We start from the raw sequence: 12,961 nt of genomic DNA on the forward strand, positions 1-12,961 counted from the left end.
GAGAATCTGTTATCCGTACTTATGGGGGAATGGGAGCGCCAAGAGTATTGGTCTTTTACTTGGTTGCAGTCGGATTGATCTCATCCGGTGACCAGACATTTACCCGTAGGCATTAGCAACAATTGACATCATATCCATTTCATGAATACAATAGCTATAAGCTCGTAGTGGAAACTGAGTAGTTAAATACAAGAGACCAGTATTCTTGACATCTCGTGAGCAGTAGAGATGCAGGTCTCTACAAAATGTAGATTGACAAGTCGCGTCTAAGCATGAGAATAACACAGGTCAAAATAATAGGGTAACCACTTGAGGACATCGAAAACACAAGCTTGTTTATTTGAGCAGTGTAACTCCTGACTGAGCACTCAGAATGCTTATACGGATAGCCCAAGAGACATTTGTTTTAGGCGATCAATTAAGCTCAATCGTCAAAGTGAGTGGAGGATATTATCGTAGCCAAGCACCGGCCCAGATCGTTCTTTATTCCCGCCGAGGTCTTGGCCCGGGTATCCTCTTGAGTCTAATCCACAAGCTAGAGACATTTATTAATGATTGTCGGCCTAGATCGCCTAGCACCTTTATAGAATCTTCTACCCCGTTAGCGGTTATGCCATTCCCAGGTTTGCTGCCTTCAGTGTAATCGAGTGTGAATGTGAGATCTATCGTCATTACGGCGATTACTGAAAAGAGTAGAGTCCAAGATCAATACCTTTCCGGTTACAGATTCTATCCTGTCAGGGTATCCCTTGTCCTACGGTGTAATAATCCAGCCGATGTCTACGGAGACATCTGCCTACTGCATCAATCATCTATCAAGTCTAGGCTAGATCTATTACCCGAATGCTGCCTACCTTCTCGTACGAGAGCTAGGATATGACACCGGCCATACTTCAAAGGATGCGCCACCCCCATAAGACTAACTCGATTCAATTAATGCTTCAAAAATAAGGGTCAATAGTCTCAACGACTTTGTTCGCTGACAGACGCCAAAATCTCCATTTTCGTATTACTTTCCAAGAGCCTCTTCTCCACTGGCCTAGAAGATCATTGACGTTTTGACTCTCCTTACTGTAAATCTCCCGCTGTAAATGTAAATCTCCAATCTACTTGTTTCCCTCCCCTGCCCTACGAGGCCCGAGAGGGTGGCACCAAGGCGGATCCTCGGAACTTTAGAGCCTCTGTAATCTCCTTTTTCAACTCTGAAAAGGTAAGTGTTTCGAGAATTAGCGCTATCACTGTCTAAGCGACCTCCGGAAGGATTCACTCAATCAATTAGAACGGTTGGATGACGGGTGACTCCCAGCTCAGACCCTTTGTCATTGCAGCATGTCGTGACTAGTCCAGATAGGCAAAGAAAATGGGTAAATAGGAGAGCATCTGCCACATCTTATTTAGTGTCTCTTGTTGATTATCATTGTTTTTGAAGCATCTACAGTTGATCATCCTATACATTCGTTTTTCTACGTCCAACCCAATACATTCATTAACTTAATTCTACACACTCGTTAATTATCCAACAACAATAATCTTCAAAATGGTTCGATCTCTTGCTCTTCTCGCCGGCGCTGTTGTCGCTGTCGCCGCCCAGACAACCACCGTCGAGTTCTTCCTCCCTGGATACGATGATCAGATTCTCGAGGGTTCAGTTGTCGCTGTCAAGGGTGGCGCGACTACCATGGCTATCAACTGCCCCGAGGGAACCGATTCTAACGACTGTGGCATCATGGACACCAGCACTGTTGTCGGTGGCCCCTCCACCATGGAGATGGTCTACTACTACGAGCCTGATGAGGAATACGGTGGTGGCAAGATGTAAGTACCTGTCTTTTAAGATATCACCAACCAGTAACTAACATATCTTAAGTGACAACAAGATGAGCTGCAAACTGAACCCCAAGGACGATGTGGCCATCTGCGCCGTCGAGGCTACCAACGTCATGTCTGGTCTGACCGAGTCCATGGCTACCACCACTGCTCTCAGCGGCTACAAGCAGCTTCTCATGCCCATCACTGTTACTGCTGGTGCCGATAAGCTCAAGGACGATGGCTCTGCTCCCGCCTCTGCCACTGGCTCCGCGGCTACTACTGCCGACAAGCCCAAGGCCACCGGCGCCCAGGCTACCGAGACTGCTGAGTCCAGCGATGCTGCCGAGACTACCTCTGCCTCCGCCTCTGCTTCTGATGCTACTTCCACTCCCGCCGCCGCCACCGACAACGCTGCTGGTCCTATGGTCACCCAGAACGTTTTCCTGGCTGCCGCTGCTGTTGTTGTTGGTGGTGCTGCCATGCTTCTGTAAAGAGCCGTAACGAGGAAGAAATATGATGATTTGGTAACGCGTTTAGCAGTAATGATATCTAATTAAAACCATTCAATTCGAAGTCAAATCATACACATGCCACTCCAGTGAAGGATCGCTACAGCCAGTCTTGATCTGACGTGATGAATTTGTCCCAGGAATTCCACCCAGCCTCTCATAATAAAGCACAAAACGAAAGTTCTACCGTCTTCGCTAACAGTAGTGCAACCATACGTACAACAACGCAATAAGCAAAATGCGGTGTGTTCAACTCTTCAACAACTCAAAGCAACGAAGCAGCAAAGCCAGGGGTATCATATACTTGCATAAAACGATATGGCATGCGTTCAAGTGCGGTCCTCTCTTCCATCAAGCCAGCTAGTGCACTGTATACATCGAACAGACTAGAGAATATCAGTAGACACTCAGCATTAGTAGGACTCTTATCTTACCTTCTCGTTGATACGCTGCCTGCAATACTTGCACTTCTTGGTATGCTTGATAATAGGTTCGGAAGAGGCAAGCTGCCACAAATGGGCAAGTCCATATAAAGCAATACCCAGTATGAGAAATGATATCATTTGGCCGATAAACGATCTATGAATTGTCAGCAGTTGTATCAACTAATGTTTGATGATACCCACCCATAAGCCAAGACGACAGCACCGTCATCTTGTGCCTGATGCAAAGTGTTGTAGCCTGAAGTTGCATTGTAGTTGGGTCCCTTTTGCAAAACGGCAAACTTCTCCTCCATATTCTTATTCAATGGCAGAATGACGGAAATGGGCGGCATGAGCACATTGCTCACAAACGACTTGACCAAGTCGGTGAAGGCAGCCGCAAGACTGTTTCATTCATGTTAGTTACCAGAACAAGATAAACAGTGTGGATCTCATACATCAAACCAACGGCAATCTTGAGAATATCATCCTGGAAAGCGAAGTCGATAAAGCCATCCCAGAAGTGCTTAACTCTCTTGTGACCTCGACCAAGCAGCGATTCAGACTCGCCTGAGGCGGACTCCTCGTCTGGGAAACGACCAGGCATGTTGCGGTAGCTTGGGCGTGATGTTCTCCAAAGACCAGAGAACCAGGACATGAGTTTTGACTGAAGAAGTTTGATGGCCCGAGAAAGACTGAGAGGATTTTGATTTTGATGGATTTGTCTTAGGCGTGGCAGCCTGAAGGAAGGACCATCATGCATCCAATGTCAGGGAGACACGGAGACACGCGCTTGTCGCGGGAATATGTCAGTGACGTCATGGTCACATACCAGATGGCTACAGGGTAATCAAGTCGACAATGCTATCATGTGTTAGATATTGTATGCTTTAGTATGGTATCATCTATCGATAATTACCTGCCTTATTCTCTCGAGTTTATTACTCAGATGGAGTTGGTTCTATGAATGCTTACCCACCAAGGTGGATGCTTTGAGGGACTCATTCGACATCATTTATCAGTTGGCACACTGTCCTTGTTAAAACCACCAACCATGCAGCTTTTCCAAATACACCTACTTGCTAGAAAGAATGACCGTCTTGATCCAGAATCTCATCATGGGAGCTTTGGATTCAAAAGCATGTATCATGAAATGTCCAAAATCAGCCATCACCTTCTAACATCCATAATCTGATTGGCCAATCAAAACCTCAGTATCCACTGCGAGTAGAAGTGTCAGAACTAAGCCATTAGAAATCCAGACTTCTCATACCCATCAACCATTTATATAAAACAACTCAACTTCAAAAACTCACAAAATGGCCGCTCCTTTCCGCTTCGTACGACCTATCACTCAGGTTGTCCGATCTGGCGCCGTTTCATTCGCTGCCCGACCCTTCCACACCACAGCCGCACGATTCGCTGTCCAGGACATCAAGACGTGAGTTCAAGAGATACACCAAATTGAGCCACAGTAAAGCTAATTGGTATCAACAGAACAAAGGAGTTCAAGGATCTTGTTTCCACAACAGATAAGGCTGTCCTTGTTGACTGCTTTGCCACCTGGTGCGGTCCTTGCAAGGCCATTTCTCCCATCCTCAACAAGTAAGAATCAAGTCAAAATGCCTGAGACGTCCTAAACTAATACAAAATTCAGGCTCTCCGAGGAATCTTCTCTCTCCAAGAGCATTGATTTTGTCAAGTTTGATGTGGATGAGCTGCCTGATCTGACTGGTGAGCTCGGCGTTCGCGCCATGCCAACTTTCTTTGTCTTCAAGGGTGGTGAGAAGGTTGACGAGTTGGTGGGCGCCAACCCTCAGGCTCTCCAGAAGATGCTTGCCAAGTATGCTGCTTAGATTGGTGATTCTCTTACCATTATGTACTCTACTGGTTTACCCGCGGAAAAGAACCGCCATGATGGACCTGCCCAGCAGGGTTTTGTATAAAAGGCAGCGCAGTAGGTAACTGTGTATACTAGCAAGGTTTGTAGATAGACTTTGCAATTGATCATTGATATCTTATCTTGTCATGATCATGTTGAACCAACAACGAACACTCAGATCACAGTCTCGGCTACAAGTGGTTCAGCCAAATTGTTCTCGCCTGGCCTTCTATTTCCAGCTTAGACAGATGCAAGCGGAGTCGGAAGGCCGAAGTATGGTATTACAGAGGATCATACGGCCAATGTCATTTGCGCCCAAGAGGTTTTGCAGGGTTGGAAAGGGCGTCTCACAGTTAACACTATTGGTCATTGTAACATACAGGACATAATGAATATATCACTGGATCAGCCTTATCTTTGTCATTGCTTCTTCCGCTATCATTGTGAATGGACGGTCCCGGTTTCGGCGGACCCGCGGCGGGCGTCAATGTTTCCCGCGGCGGACTTGGATGAATCAGACCAATCAGAAAGGCCAATTAGGCCGGTTCAGCGATCGGGGCTTCAACTAGTAGCCGAGGAGAAGGTGTGTATAAGGTCATGAGACAGGTCAAGTTGATGTGACAACCTCAATTCATTATCTGCCTTTATAAGTCTATTCAATTGCCTTATACTCTCGGCACGCCTAAGACTCGTCTACTGTAAGCGACTTGTAGTAAAGGGTGCGACATCTATCAACATGGCCAACACAATCGTCGTCGTCGGGTGAGTCTCGTAGTCCCAGCTTTTGGCAACGAAGAACTGACATCGTGAAGAGCTGGTGTTTCCGGCTTGACGTCGGCTTACCTTCTCTCCAAGAACAAGGGAAATAAGGTCACCGTTGTGGGCAAGCATATGCCTGGTGACTATGATATCGAATATGCCTCGCCCTTTGCTGGGGCCAATGTCTGCCCGTGAGTCCAAATACATCTGCTACTTATGACACCCACTCACAACCTTGTAGAATGTCCACACAAGAGAACAGCCGATGGGAACGTCGAACTTGGGTAGAATTTAAGAGACTCTGCGAGCAGGTTCCTGAGGCGGGTATTCACTTTCAAAGTGCGACCCCATGTCTCCTCGCCAACGTGTAATCTTGCTAACAACTTGTAGAGTGCTACATCGACAGACGCAAGAAGGATGCAGAGGCAGCAAAGAGCAGTACCTTCCCTGATGCTCTGTTCCAAGAAGAGCCATGGTACAAGGAATTGTTCGAGGACTTTAGAGAAAGGAACCCTGATGAGGTTACCCGCGGTTACGATTCAGGCTGCGAGTTCACATCCGTCTGTATCAACACTGCCATCTACCTTCCCTGGCTGGCAGGTCAATGCCTCAAGAATGGCGTTGTTCTCAAGCGGGCCGTTTTGACCGACATCAGCGAGGCCAAGAAGTTGAGCCATACAGGCAACGCCCCTAACATCATCGTCAACGCTACAGGCCTGGGATCACTTAAGCTCGGAGGCGTCAAGGATGAGACTATGGCACCCGCACGCGGACAGATCGTGGTGGTGCGAAACGAGACCACACCCATGCTCATCACATCTGGAGTTGAAGATGGTGGTGCTGACGTGATGTACATGATGCAGCGCGCAGCTGGAGGTGGCACAATCCTGGGAGGAACTTATGATATTGGCAACTGGGAGTCTCAACCAGATCCTAATGTTGCCCAGCGCATTATGCAGCGCGTTGTCGAGGCCCGTCCTGAAGTTGCAGACGGTAAGGGCGTGAAGGGATTGAGCATCATTCGACACGCTGTTGGTCTACGACCTTGGAGAAAAGATGGTCTTCGACTTGAAGAAGAAAAGTTGGACGATGAGACGTGGATTGTGCACAACTATGGCCATTCAGGCTGGGGATACCAAGGATCATATGGTTGTGCTGAAGGTGTAGTTGAATTGGTTGACAAGGTCGGCAAGGCCACCAAGTCAAAGCTGTAAATTGATTCAAGCGACTAGCGGAGAGAAAATCTGGTTTCGGACAGCTGGTAAATATTTAAGTTATCATTTCTATTCTTCTTTTTTTGAAGTGTCTTTTGGTTACACAAGTTGGTGATAGTAAAGTTTATGCACATCGCGGGGCCCCGCAATACCATCGATTAGCTGTCATGAACCCCTAGGCCCAAGCTCATGAAGCTTCCCTTTCCAACCTTTCACAGGCGAGCGACGTCCTCAATCGACAAAAAATGGCAGAACCAGCGCCTGGCGTCGTCGCCCAAAGCACTCGATTCGTGAGAGAACTTCTGACAGGCCAACATGCGCTTTCCAAACTTATTCCCGTCGCGCTCTGGCTCGCCGACGCGGTGGGCACGAGTTTGATCATTTGGAAGGTCCCATGTGCGTTGCGCCCGATGCCTCAGAGCCCAACACAAAGCTAATTTATTGTGCACAGATACCGAGATCGACTGGGTGGCATACATGCAACAGGTTTCACAATTCATCTCCGGCGAACGAGACTATACCAAGATCAAGGGCGACACGGGTCCTCTCGTGTACCCGGCTGCGCATGTCTACACTTTCACGGGACTGTATCATATCACGGATGAGGGCAAGGACATCTTCCTCGCACAACAGATCTTCGGTGTGCTGTACATGGCGACACTGGCAGTGGTCATGCTCTGCTATTGGAAAGCCAAGGCAAGTCACAAGAGTGTTGATTACGATACGGTTTACTAACGTCGCTCAGGTGCCTCCGTACATGTTCGTCTTCCTGATCGCCTCGAAACGATTGCACAGCCTTTTTGTCCTACGATGCTTCAACGACTGTTTCGCCGTTTTCTTCCTGTGGCTCAGCATCTTCTTCTTCCAGCGTCGAAACTGGACGTTCGGGTGTCTGGCGTATACTTGGGGTCTTGGAACCAAGATGTCGCTACTACTCGTCCTCCCTGCTGTTGGTGTCCTTCTTTTGCTAGGCCGAGGTTTCTGGCCCGGTCTACGTCTTGCATGGATCATGGCACAGGTGCAGTTCGTGATTGGCCTTCCCTTTATCATGAACAACGGTCGTGGATATGCGGCTCGAGCCTTTGAGCTGTCGCGCGAGTTCAAGTTTGAATGGACGGTTAATTGGCGCATGTTGGGCGAGGAGGCCTTCCTCAGCAAGAAGTTTGCTCTATTCCTTCTCGCGTGCCATGTTACAGCACTCCTGATTTTCATTTCTCAGAGATGGCTCCAGCCAACTGGACGACCTCTCTCTGCCTTGGTCCCTTCCTTCTTGCGATTCAAGTCTCCGTTCACTCTGCAGGAACAGCTCCGAATCTCCAACTATGTTACCCCTGAGTATGTCATGACGACAATGCTCTCTGCCAACGTTATCGGTCTCCTATTCGCAAGATCGCTCCACTACCAATTCTATGCCTATCTCGCGTGGGCATCACCCTACCTTATCTGGCGAGCCACAGAGGATCCCTTCATTGTGCTGCTTATCTGGGCCGCACAGGAGTGGGCTTGGAATATCTTCCCAAGTACCGACCTCAGCTCCCGCGTCGTCGTGGGTGCGATGTTTGCGACAGTCGTGTTGGTGTATCGGGGGACAGCGTGGTCTGCAGTTCCTCCTTCTCAGGCTAGGAACATTGAAGCGAAGGACAAATAGATCTGGGTCTCGAATCTAGCTTCACTCATCTTCGGAGTCACTTGGGGGCATTTTGCCGACGTTGGATTCTTCTTCAGAGTCGCTCAGGTCATATGTGCTCTTCTTGACAAATTCCTTGGGCCTATCATAGATCTAGTTAGCGTATTTGATTTCACGCAGAATAGACCATGAACTCACCAGTACGACTGTTTGCGCCAAGCCTTCTCATCTCGGACAACATTCACAATCTCTCCATCTGCTCGGGTATCCTCTTTGCTATCTTGATATATCTCAGCCAAGACAAAACCGCCGCGCTTGATCCAGATAGTGTTTCGAAATCGCTGGGCCAGTTCCAAGAGCAGGGTTTTGGTGTTGGGGAGTTCGCAGGTGTACAAATTGTTTCCCTCAGGCTTGACAACGCGAACAAGAGACTGGTTAGGCTCGAGAGCATCAGGCGGTGTCAGAGCAGCCTCCGCAGCGGCAAGAACGTTTCTCTTAGGGCGTCCCATCTTGATGTTTACTTTCGACGACTTTCACAAGCTTTTGCTGGACTTTTTTTTCTGGTATGATGAAAATGTGGAGGGGTTACTTTGGAGGGGCAGATACTGGCTATAGCGATATGTGAACCTTTGCAGATTTTAGCTTTGAGTATTGCTTTACCCGAGATGTGTCAAGCTATAACGGAATTACTGCATTTGGATTCTCCGGCCTCTTGTCTCTTCTCATGATACCATTACCACAGACTTTGCTCGTATTTATGCCGTGTCATAAGTAACCTTGACTTTTACCGGCCGCTAAGATCTCTAAGCTAGGATAGGATGGTAACCGCCACTGCTGGACTAATAACCCGAAGCAGCAAGACTACCAACTTGATCATCATAAAGTGAACACAACAGCTAAGATGGTGGTCATTTTGTCAGCAAAGCCTTATGAATCGGGGATCTTCACCCAATCGGATCTTTTACAACATCTTAACGTTGCTGTGTAACTAACTGCAACAGGGACAAGGGTAAGCTAGTTACTATCTGACATCGTGGGTAAATTATTCGGCAGTTTACGCTATTGGTCTGTCGGTTCTGTTTCACCTCGTTTGGCCCGTCTAAGTGGACTCGGCTTGACTATCATTCCTTTCTCTCACTTCACCGTCCTATTTACTACCCGATGAAGACATTCCACTATTGAGAGAATGTTTCGGGAAGCAAATATGAATGGACAGGTGACTTAAATATTGATCTATTACAAATCTTATGATGATCCTGTCAAGTTCTCCTCTGGCCTGTGTATATATCAACGGAGCGCAACCATATCCCGACCACATTGCTCTTTTCCATAATATTGTAAACCCCTAATACATATCATACGCTCTATTCATCCATTGAACTGCGGACGGTATCCATTCCATCATGGAACCTTCAATGCTCTCGGGCCTTGTTGCAGTTCAGTCTGAATCTGCACTTGCCAACTCCCCGACCGAAGAACTCTATCGACCATTAACAACTCCTGCAAAGACAGTCCCCAGAACACGTATCGGTACTCAAAGAGAATCCTTTGAACTCCATAACATACCAGCTCGAGATGATCGGACACGAGATGCTTCCTCCGTAAACGCCAGCAATGACCTGGAGATGAGTAGACCCAATACCCCTGACTCCAATACCGAAGTCGTCGAAGTTCTACCCACCTTTTGGGAGCCTTTTATGAATCGTTTTAGAGCTCTATTTGGTTGTTTGGCTCAACTTGGTAATGCATTAAGTGATGGTGCTGCTGGTGCTTTAATTCCCTATATGGAGAAGTAAGTTCCCTAATCCACTATTTGATAGCGATAGCTAACAAGTCAAAGATACTATGGCATTGGATATGGCACAGTGTCTCTAATCTTCGTAGGACAAGCCATTGGATTCGTCTCCGCGGCTGTGTTCCTCGACATCCTGCGGGCTAAGATCGGTCGAGCCAGACTTCTTGGCCTGGCTCAAACCATGGTTACTCTAGCCTACATCCCCATTATCTGCGGAGCCCCTTTCGTCGTTGTCGTCTTCTGCTTTTTCTTCATCGGCTTCAGCATTTCGGTCAATGTCGCCATTGGTAATCTCTTCTTTGGCGGACTTCGAAACGGCACCTTTATGCTTGGTATCCTTCATGGTACTTACGGAATAGGAGGAACGATAGGACCACTCATCGCCACTGCACTCGTTACAGCTGCCAATGCGGTATGGAACCGATACTACATAATCACATGTGCTCTCGGTGCCGTGACAGCTGTCTTGGGTACCTGGGCATTCTGGACATACGAAAAGGAGATGAGTCCAACGGCACGCCAACGAGAAACAAACCAGGCAGGAGAATCAATGATGAACAGCATGTTCCTTGCCATGAAACTCCGCATCGTATTCTTGGGTTCTCTTTTCATCTTCGCATACCAAGGAGCAGAGGTTTCCATCTCAGGTTGGGTCATCTCCTTTCTCATCGAGGACCGCGATGGCGACCCTTCTTCAGTTGGTTATGTAACAGCGGGCTTCTGGGCTGGTATTACCATCGGCCGATTCCTGTTGAGTGCCCCTGCCTCACGTATTGGCGAGAAGAGGCTCGTTTATGCTCTGACAGTAGGCGCACTGGTATTCGAGCTTCTCGTTTGGTTCGTACCCAACATCGTGGGCAATGCCGTTGCTGTCTCTATTGTTGGTCTCTTCCTTGGGCCAATCTACCCATGCGCTGCAGCGGTCTTCCTCCGCGGTATGAGTCGACGTGAAGCTTTGAGCGGAATTGGGACAATCAGTGCTTGTGGTAGCGCAGGAGGAGCCGTTGCACCTTTCATTACTGGTCTTCTTGCTCAGGCTGTTGGCACATTTGTACTCCACCCGATTGCCATTTTCCTTTTCGTCGTCATGTTGCTGTGTTGGTACTTTCTTCCTACAGAGGAGAAGAGAACAGAGTAGAGGTCAAATGAAGAAGGACTGCATAAGTGGAATCAAGATCCTTAGCAAGATGACAAGTTGGAGCGATGGGGCTGGAACACGGTGCAGGTTAACCCAGATTGACCATTTCTATTTAAAATCTATGAAGGATCTATGAATGATCTGTGTAGATGGTGTATATCTAACCCTCTATCCTGTATGCCTCTATCTGAGTATATATAAATACCAATCCGATTTCTTTCTTTTATGTCATAAATCATACCAATTCAATTAAATACGTCCACGGGCAGCATCCTTGACAGAGACGGTGCCAGCCGCAATGTCCTTGACAGTCTGAGAGATGCTAGACCAGTCGCGGAATGTGACGAAGGGAACGTTCTCGTTCTCACACCAGGTGGTGACGAGATCTAAGGAGTCAGCATTTATCTCAACATGTTGGGGAGCCGTAGTTGTACTCACCCTTATCAGCCTTGGCGAACAACAAGTCGGTCTCCTTGGCAGCAGAAAGATCGGAAACACCATCGCCAGCGTAGAACATGGTGGGTCGGTCAGGTAGCGAAGAGTACTTGCGGATCTCGATAGACTTGTCATGACCATGAATACTATCATGGTCAGCATGAGGCCAAATATCAGTAACGCATAGACATACCTGTCGTCATGGAACTCAATTCTCCAACCACCCTCATCCTTGAGAGTCTTACCCTCGCGCGCTACCACATCGTTGCTCACGATCTGAATGTCCCAGCCGGGACCGAGGAGAGTATCCAAGAGAGCGCGAATGACAGGCTCCATACCACCACTGAGGATGACAATAGGAACGTTGTTCTGCTGAGCCCAGTCGTAGAACTCCTTGAAGCCAGGATCGAGCTTAATGTTCTTGAGGAGGATCTCAACGCACTCGTCGAAAGGAGTCTTGATGCTGTCAAGCATCTCCACGAAGCTGTCGCGGAAGTGCATGTTTCCGTAGAGAACATCCTTGTTAAGCTGGCGACGGCGCTCAACACCGAAACCAAGATTGTCGGTCATGTAATCATTAGAATCGGCGGTGGTGACAGTTCCGTCGAAGTCGGTAAAGAAGATGAACTTGGGGTTGTTCTTGAGGGCTGGAGTATCGGAAGAAGCCATGATGACGGTTTGGAGGTGTTATTTGTGTAGTTTTGTGACTTGTAAGTTTGACCTGTCCTTAATTAAGTGTGTAGGATCCAGCGTATTAAATCAATGGCCGGTATCTGGGTCGTTTCTCAAGAAAGACCGAGTCGTGTTGTTGGAGGAAGATATGACAGAGCGCAATAAAATGGCGGGGGAGGGGCACAAGTTTTCATGAGAGACAACAGAAGAGATCAGCAGAAATTAAAAAACACCTGCTATTACTGGTCAAGCTGATTGGATATTGAGTATTAAGGAATCCTGACTAGTTCAGTGAGTAACAATACAAATCACGTACTGTACATAGCAGAAAACACCGCATAATCTACAGTATCAGCGCAGTTCTTGTTATCAGTGTCTTCCATGGATCCTTTAACCGTCTTGGCTTTTAGTTGGAGCGACTGTCGTCATTCTCATGACTCTGACCGACTACGCCATGAAATTTAGTGCCCCTCCACACTTTCTTCTCCCTGTAATTGCTCTGAAGCATAGCTCCTAGGACCCTGACAAGCCTGAGTCAGGACTCCAGCGTAATGACAATAAAGGCGGTGACTGTATCTGGTACTGCCCCGGTGGCAGAAAAAGCCCGAGCACGGAGCCGGCTGTAGCTCCATGGAACGGCTCGGCCCAGGCCCATGCGTTCGTCCCATCAACTCAACATTTATTTTTAAGGCTTCAGGG

General features: G+C 47.9%; 8 protein-coding genes across 8 annotated transcripts; 5 read left to right on the forward strand and 3 right to left on the reverse strand.

The window, feature by feature from the left end:
* Positions 1–1,401: 1,401 nt before the first annotated feature.
* On the forward strand, positions 1,402–2,398 carry B0J16DRAFT_409720 (uncharacterized protein). The gene is made up of 2 exons (XM_046133093.1): positions 1,402–1,815; positions 1,868–2,398. The coding sequence occupies exons 1-2, from the start codon at positions 1,538–1,540 to the stop codon at positions 2,298–2,300; spliced, it is 711 nt and encodes a 236-aa protein (XP_045989807.1). The 5' UTR covers positions 1,402–1,537; the 3' UTR covers positions 2,301–2,398.
* B0J16DRAFT_329966 (large-conductance mechanosensitive channel) lies at positions 2,399–3,493 on the reverse strand. The gene is made up of 4 exons (XM_046126383.1): positions 3,199–3,493; positions 2,945–3,145; positions 2,753–2,897; positions 2,399–2,704 (listed from the first exon to the last, which is right to left on the reverse strand). Exons 1-4 carry the CDS (start codon positions 3,396–3,398, stop codon positions 2,648–2,650), a joined length of 603 nt encoding a protein of 200 aa, XP_045989808.1. The 5' UTR covers positions 3,399–3,493; the 3' UTR covers positions 2,399–2,647.
* Positions 3,494–3,616: 123 nt separating this feature from the next.
* On the forward strand, positions 3,617–5,023 carry B0J16DRAFT_329968 (thioredoxin-like protein). The gene is made up of 3 exons (XM_046126384.1): positions 3,617–4,181; positions 4,238–4,345; positions 4,398–5,023. The coding sequence occupies exons 1-3, from the start codon at positions 4,060–4,062 to the stop codon at positions 4,594–4,596; spliced, it is 429 nt and encodes a 142-aa protein (XP_045989809.1). The 5' UTR covers positions 3,617–4,059; the 3' UTR covers positions 4,597–5,023.
* Positions 5,024–5,232: 209 nt separating this feature from the next.
* On the forward strand, positions 5,233–6,736 carry B0J16DRAFT_329970 (FAD dependent oxidoreductase). The gene is made up of 4 exons (XM_046126385.1): positions 5,233–5,384; positions 5,435–5,572; positions 5,623–5,720; positions 5,772–6,736. Exons 1-4 carry the CDS (start codon positions 5,359–5,361, stop codon positions 6,593–6,595), a joined length of 1,086 nt encoding a protein of 361 aa, XP_045989810.1. The 5' UTR covers positions 5,233–5,358; the 3' UTR covers positions 6,596–6,736.
* A 14-nt stretch (positions 6,737–6,750) lies between these two features.
* B0J16DRAFT_35902 (glycosyltransferase) lies at positions 6,751–8,327 on the forward strand. The gene is made up of 3 exons (XM_046129618.1): positions 6,751–6,991; positions 7,047–7,291; positions 7,341–8,327. Exons 1-3 carry the CDS (start codon positions 6,841–6,843, stop codon positions 8,241–8,243), a joined length of 1,299 nt encoding a protein of 432 aa, XP_045989811.1. The 5' UTR covers positions 6,751–6,840; the 3' UTR covers positions 8,244–8,327.
* On the reverse strand, positions 8,254–8,927 carry B0J16DRAFT_35905 (uncharacterized protein). Its single transcript, XM_046129621.1, has 2 exons — positions 8,421–8,927; positions 8,254–8,364 (listed from the first exon to the last, which is right to left on the reverse strand). Exons 1-2 carry the CDS (start codon positions 8,729–8,731, stop codon positions 8,265–8,267), a joined length of 411 nt encoding a protein of 136 aa, XP_045989812.1. The 5' UTR covers positions 8,732–8,927; the 3' UTR covers positions 8,254–8,264.
* Positions 8,928–9,510: 583 nt separating this feature from the next.
* On the forward strand, positions 9,511–11,241 carry B0J16DRAFT_297700 (major facilitator superfamily domain-containing protein). The gene is made up of 2 exons (XM_046124470.1): positions 9,511–10,014; positions 10,063–11,241. Exons 1-2 carry the CDS (start codon positions 9,626–9,628, stop codon positions 11,153–11,155), a joined length of 1,482 nt encoding a protein of 493 aa, XP_045989813.1. The 5' UTR covers positions 9,511–9,625; the 3' UTR covers positions 11,156–11,241.
* Positions 11,242–11,279: 38 nt separating this feature from the next.
* B0J16DRAFT_35915 (HAD-like domain-containing protein) lies at positions 11,280–12,463 on the reverse strand. The gene is made up of 3 exons (XM_046129630.1): positions 11,784–12,463; positions 11,594–11,736; positions 11,280–11,541 (listed from the first exon to the last, which is right to left on the reverse strand). The coding sequence occupies exons 1-3, from the start codon at positions 12,257–12,259 to the stop codon at positions 11,405–11,407; spliced, it is 756 nt and encodes a 251-aa protein (XP_045989814.1). The 5' UTR covers positions 12,260–12,463; the 3' UTR covers positions 11,280–11,404.
* Positions 12,464–12,961: the final 498 nt, after the last annotated feature.

The sequence above is a fragment of the Fusarium flagelliforme genome (assembly GCF_020744385.1).
Source record: "Fusarium flagelliforme strain FIESC 12 MPI-CAGE-AA-0113 chromosome Unknown B0J16scaffold_1, whole genome shotgun sequence".
NCBI lineage: Eukaryota > Fungi > Ascomycota > Sordariomycetes > Hypocreales > Nectriaceae > Fusarium > Fusarium flagelliforme.

Excerpts from the sequence above, each read along its gene's own strand:
- B0J16DRAFT_409720 (XM_046133093.1), top strand. The coding sequence starts at position 1,538 with ATGGTTCGATCTCTTGCTCTTCTCGCCGGCGCTGTTGTCGCTGTCGCC. Across the intron at positions 1,816-1,867 it reads GAATACGGTGGTGGCAAGAT|TGACAACAAGATGAGCTGCA; the intron begins GTAAGTACCTGT and ends ACATATCTTAAG.
- B0J16DRAFT_329966 (XM_046126383.1), bottom strand. The coding sequence starts at position 3,398 with ATGTCCTGGTTCTCTGGTCTTTGGAGAACATCACGCCCAAGCTACCGC. Across the intron at positions 2,898-2,944 it reads GCTGTCGTCTTGGCTTATGG|ATCGTTTATCGGCCAAATGA; the intron begins GTGGGTATCATC and ends GACAATTCATAG. Across the intron at positions 2,705-2,752 it reads GGCAGCGTATCAACGAGAAG|TCTGTTCGATGTATACAGTG; the intron begins GTAAGATAAGAG and ends GATATTCTCTAG.
- B0J16DRAFT_329968 (XM_046126384.1), top strand. The coding sequence starts at position 4,060 with ATGGCCGCTCCTTTCCGCTTCGTACGACCTATCACTCAGGTTGTCCGA. Across the intron at positions 4,182-4,237 it reads GCTGTCCAGGACATCAAGAC|AACAAAGGAGTTCAAGGATC; the intron begins GTGAGTTCAAGA and ends TGGTATCAACAG. Across the intron at positions 4,346-4,397 it reads ATTTCTCCCATCCTCAACAA|GCTCTCCGAGGAATCTTCTC; the intron begins GTAAGAATCAAG and ends TACAAAATTCAG.
- B0J16DRAFT_329970 (XM_046126385.1), top strand. The coding sequence starts at position 5,359 with ATGGCCAACACAATCGTCGTCGTCGG. Across the intron at positions 5,573-5,622 it reads GCTGGGGCCAATGTCTGCCC|AATGTCCACACAAGAGAACA; the intron begins GTGAGTCCAAAT and ends ACAACCTTGTAG. Across the intron at positions 5,721-5,771 it reads GGCGGGTATTCACTTTCAAA|AGTGCTACATCGACAGACGC; the intron begins GTGCGACCCCAT and ends AACAACTTGTAG.
- B0J16DRAFT_35902 (XM_046129618.1), top strand. The coding sequence starts at position 6,841 with ATGGCAGAACCAGCGCCTGGCGTCGTCGCCCAAAGCACTCGATTCGTG. Across the intron at positions 6,992-7,046 it reads GATCATTTGGAAGGTCCCAT|ATACCGAGATCGACTGGGTG; the intron begins GTGCGTTGCGCC and ends TATTGTGCACAG. Across the intron at positions 7,292-7,340 it reads TCTGCTATTGGAAAGCCAAG|GTGCCTCCGTACATGTTCGT; the intron begins GCAAGTCACAAG and ends AACGTCGCTCAG.
- B0J16DRAFT_35905 (XM_046129621.1), bottom strand. The coding sequence starts at position 8,731 with ATGGGACGCCCTAAGAGAAACGTTCTTGCCGCTGCGGAGGCTGCTCTG. Across the intron at positions 8,365-8,420 it reads TGGCGCAAACAGTCGTACTG|GCCCAAGGAATTTGTCAAGA; the intron begins GTGAGTTCATGG and ends GATCTATGATAG.
- B0J16DRAFT_297700 (XM_046124470.1), top strand. The coding sequence starts at position 9,626 with ATGGAACCTTCAATGCTCTCGGGCCTTGTTGCAGTTCAGTCTGAATCT. Across the intron at positions 10,015-10,062 it reads TTAATTCCCTATATGGAGAA|ATACTATGGCATTGGATATG; the intron begins GTAAGTTCCCTA and ends AACAAGTCAAAG.
- B0J16DRAFT_35915 (XM_046129630.1), bottom strand. The coding sequence starts at position 12,259 with ATGGCTTCTTCCGATACTCCAGCCCTCAAGAACAACCCCAAGTTCATC. Across the intron at positions 11,737-11,783 it reads ATTGAGTTCCATGACGACAG|TATTCATGGTCATGACAAGT; the intron begins GTATGTCTATGC and ends TGACCATGATAG. Across the intron at positions 11,542-11,593 it reads GTTCGCCAAGGCTGATAAGG|ATCTCGTCACCACCTGGTGT; the intron begins GTGAGTACAACT and ends CTGACTCCTTAG.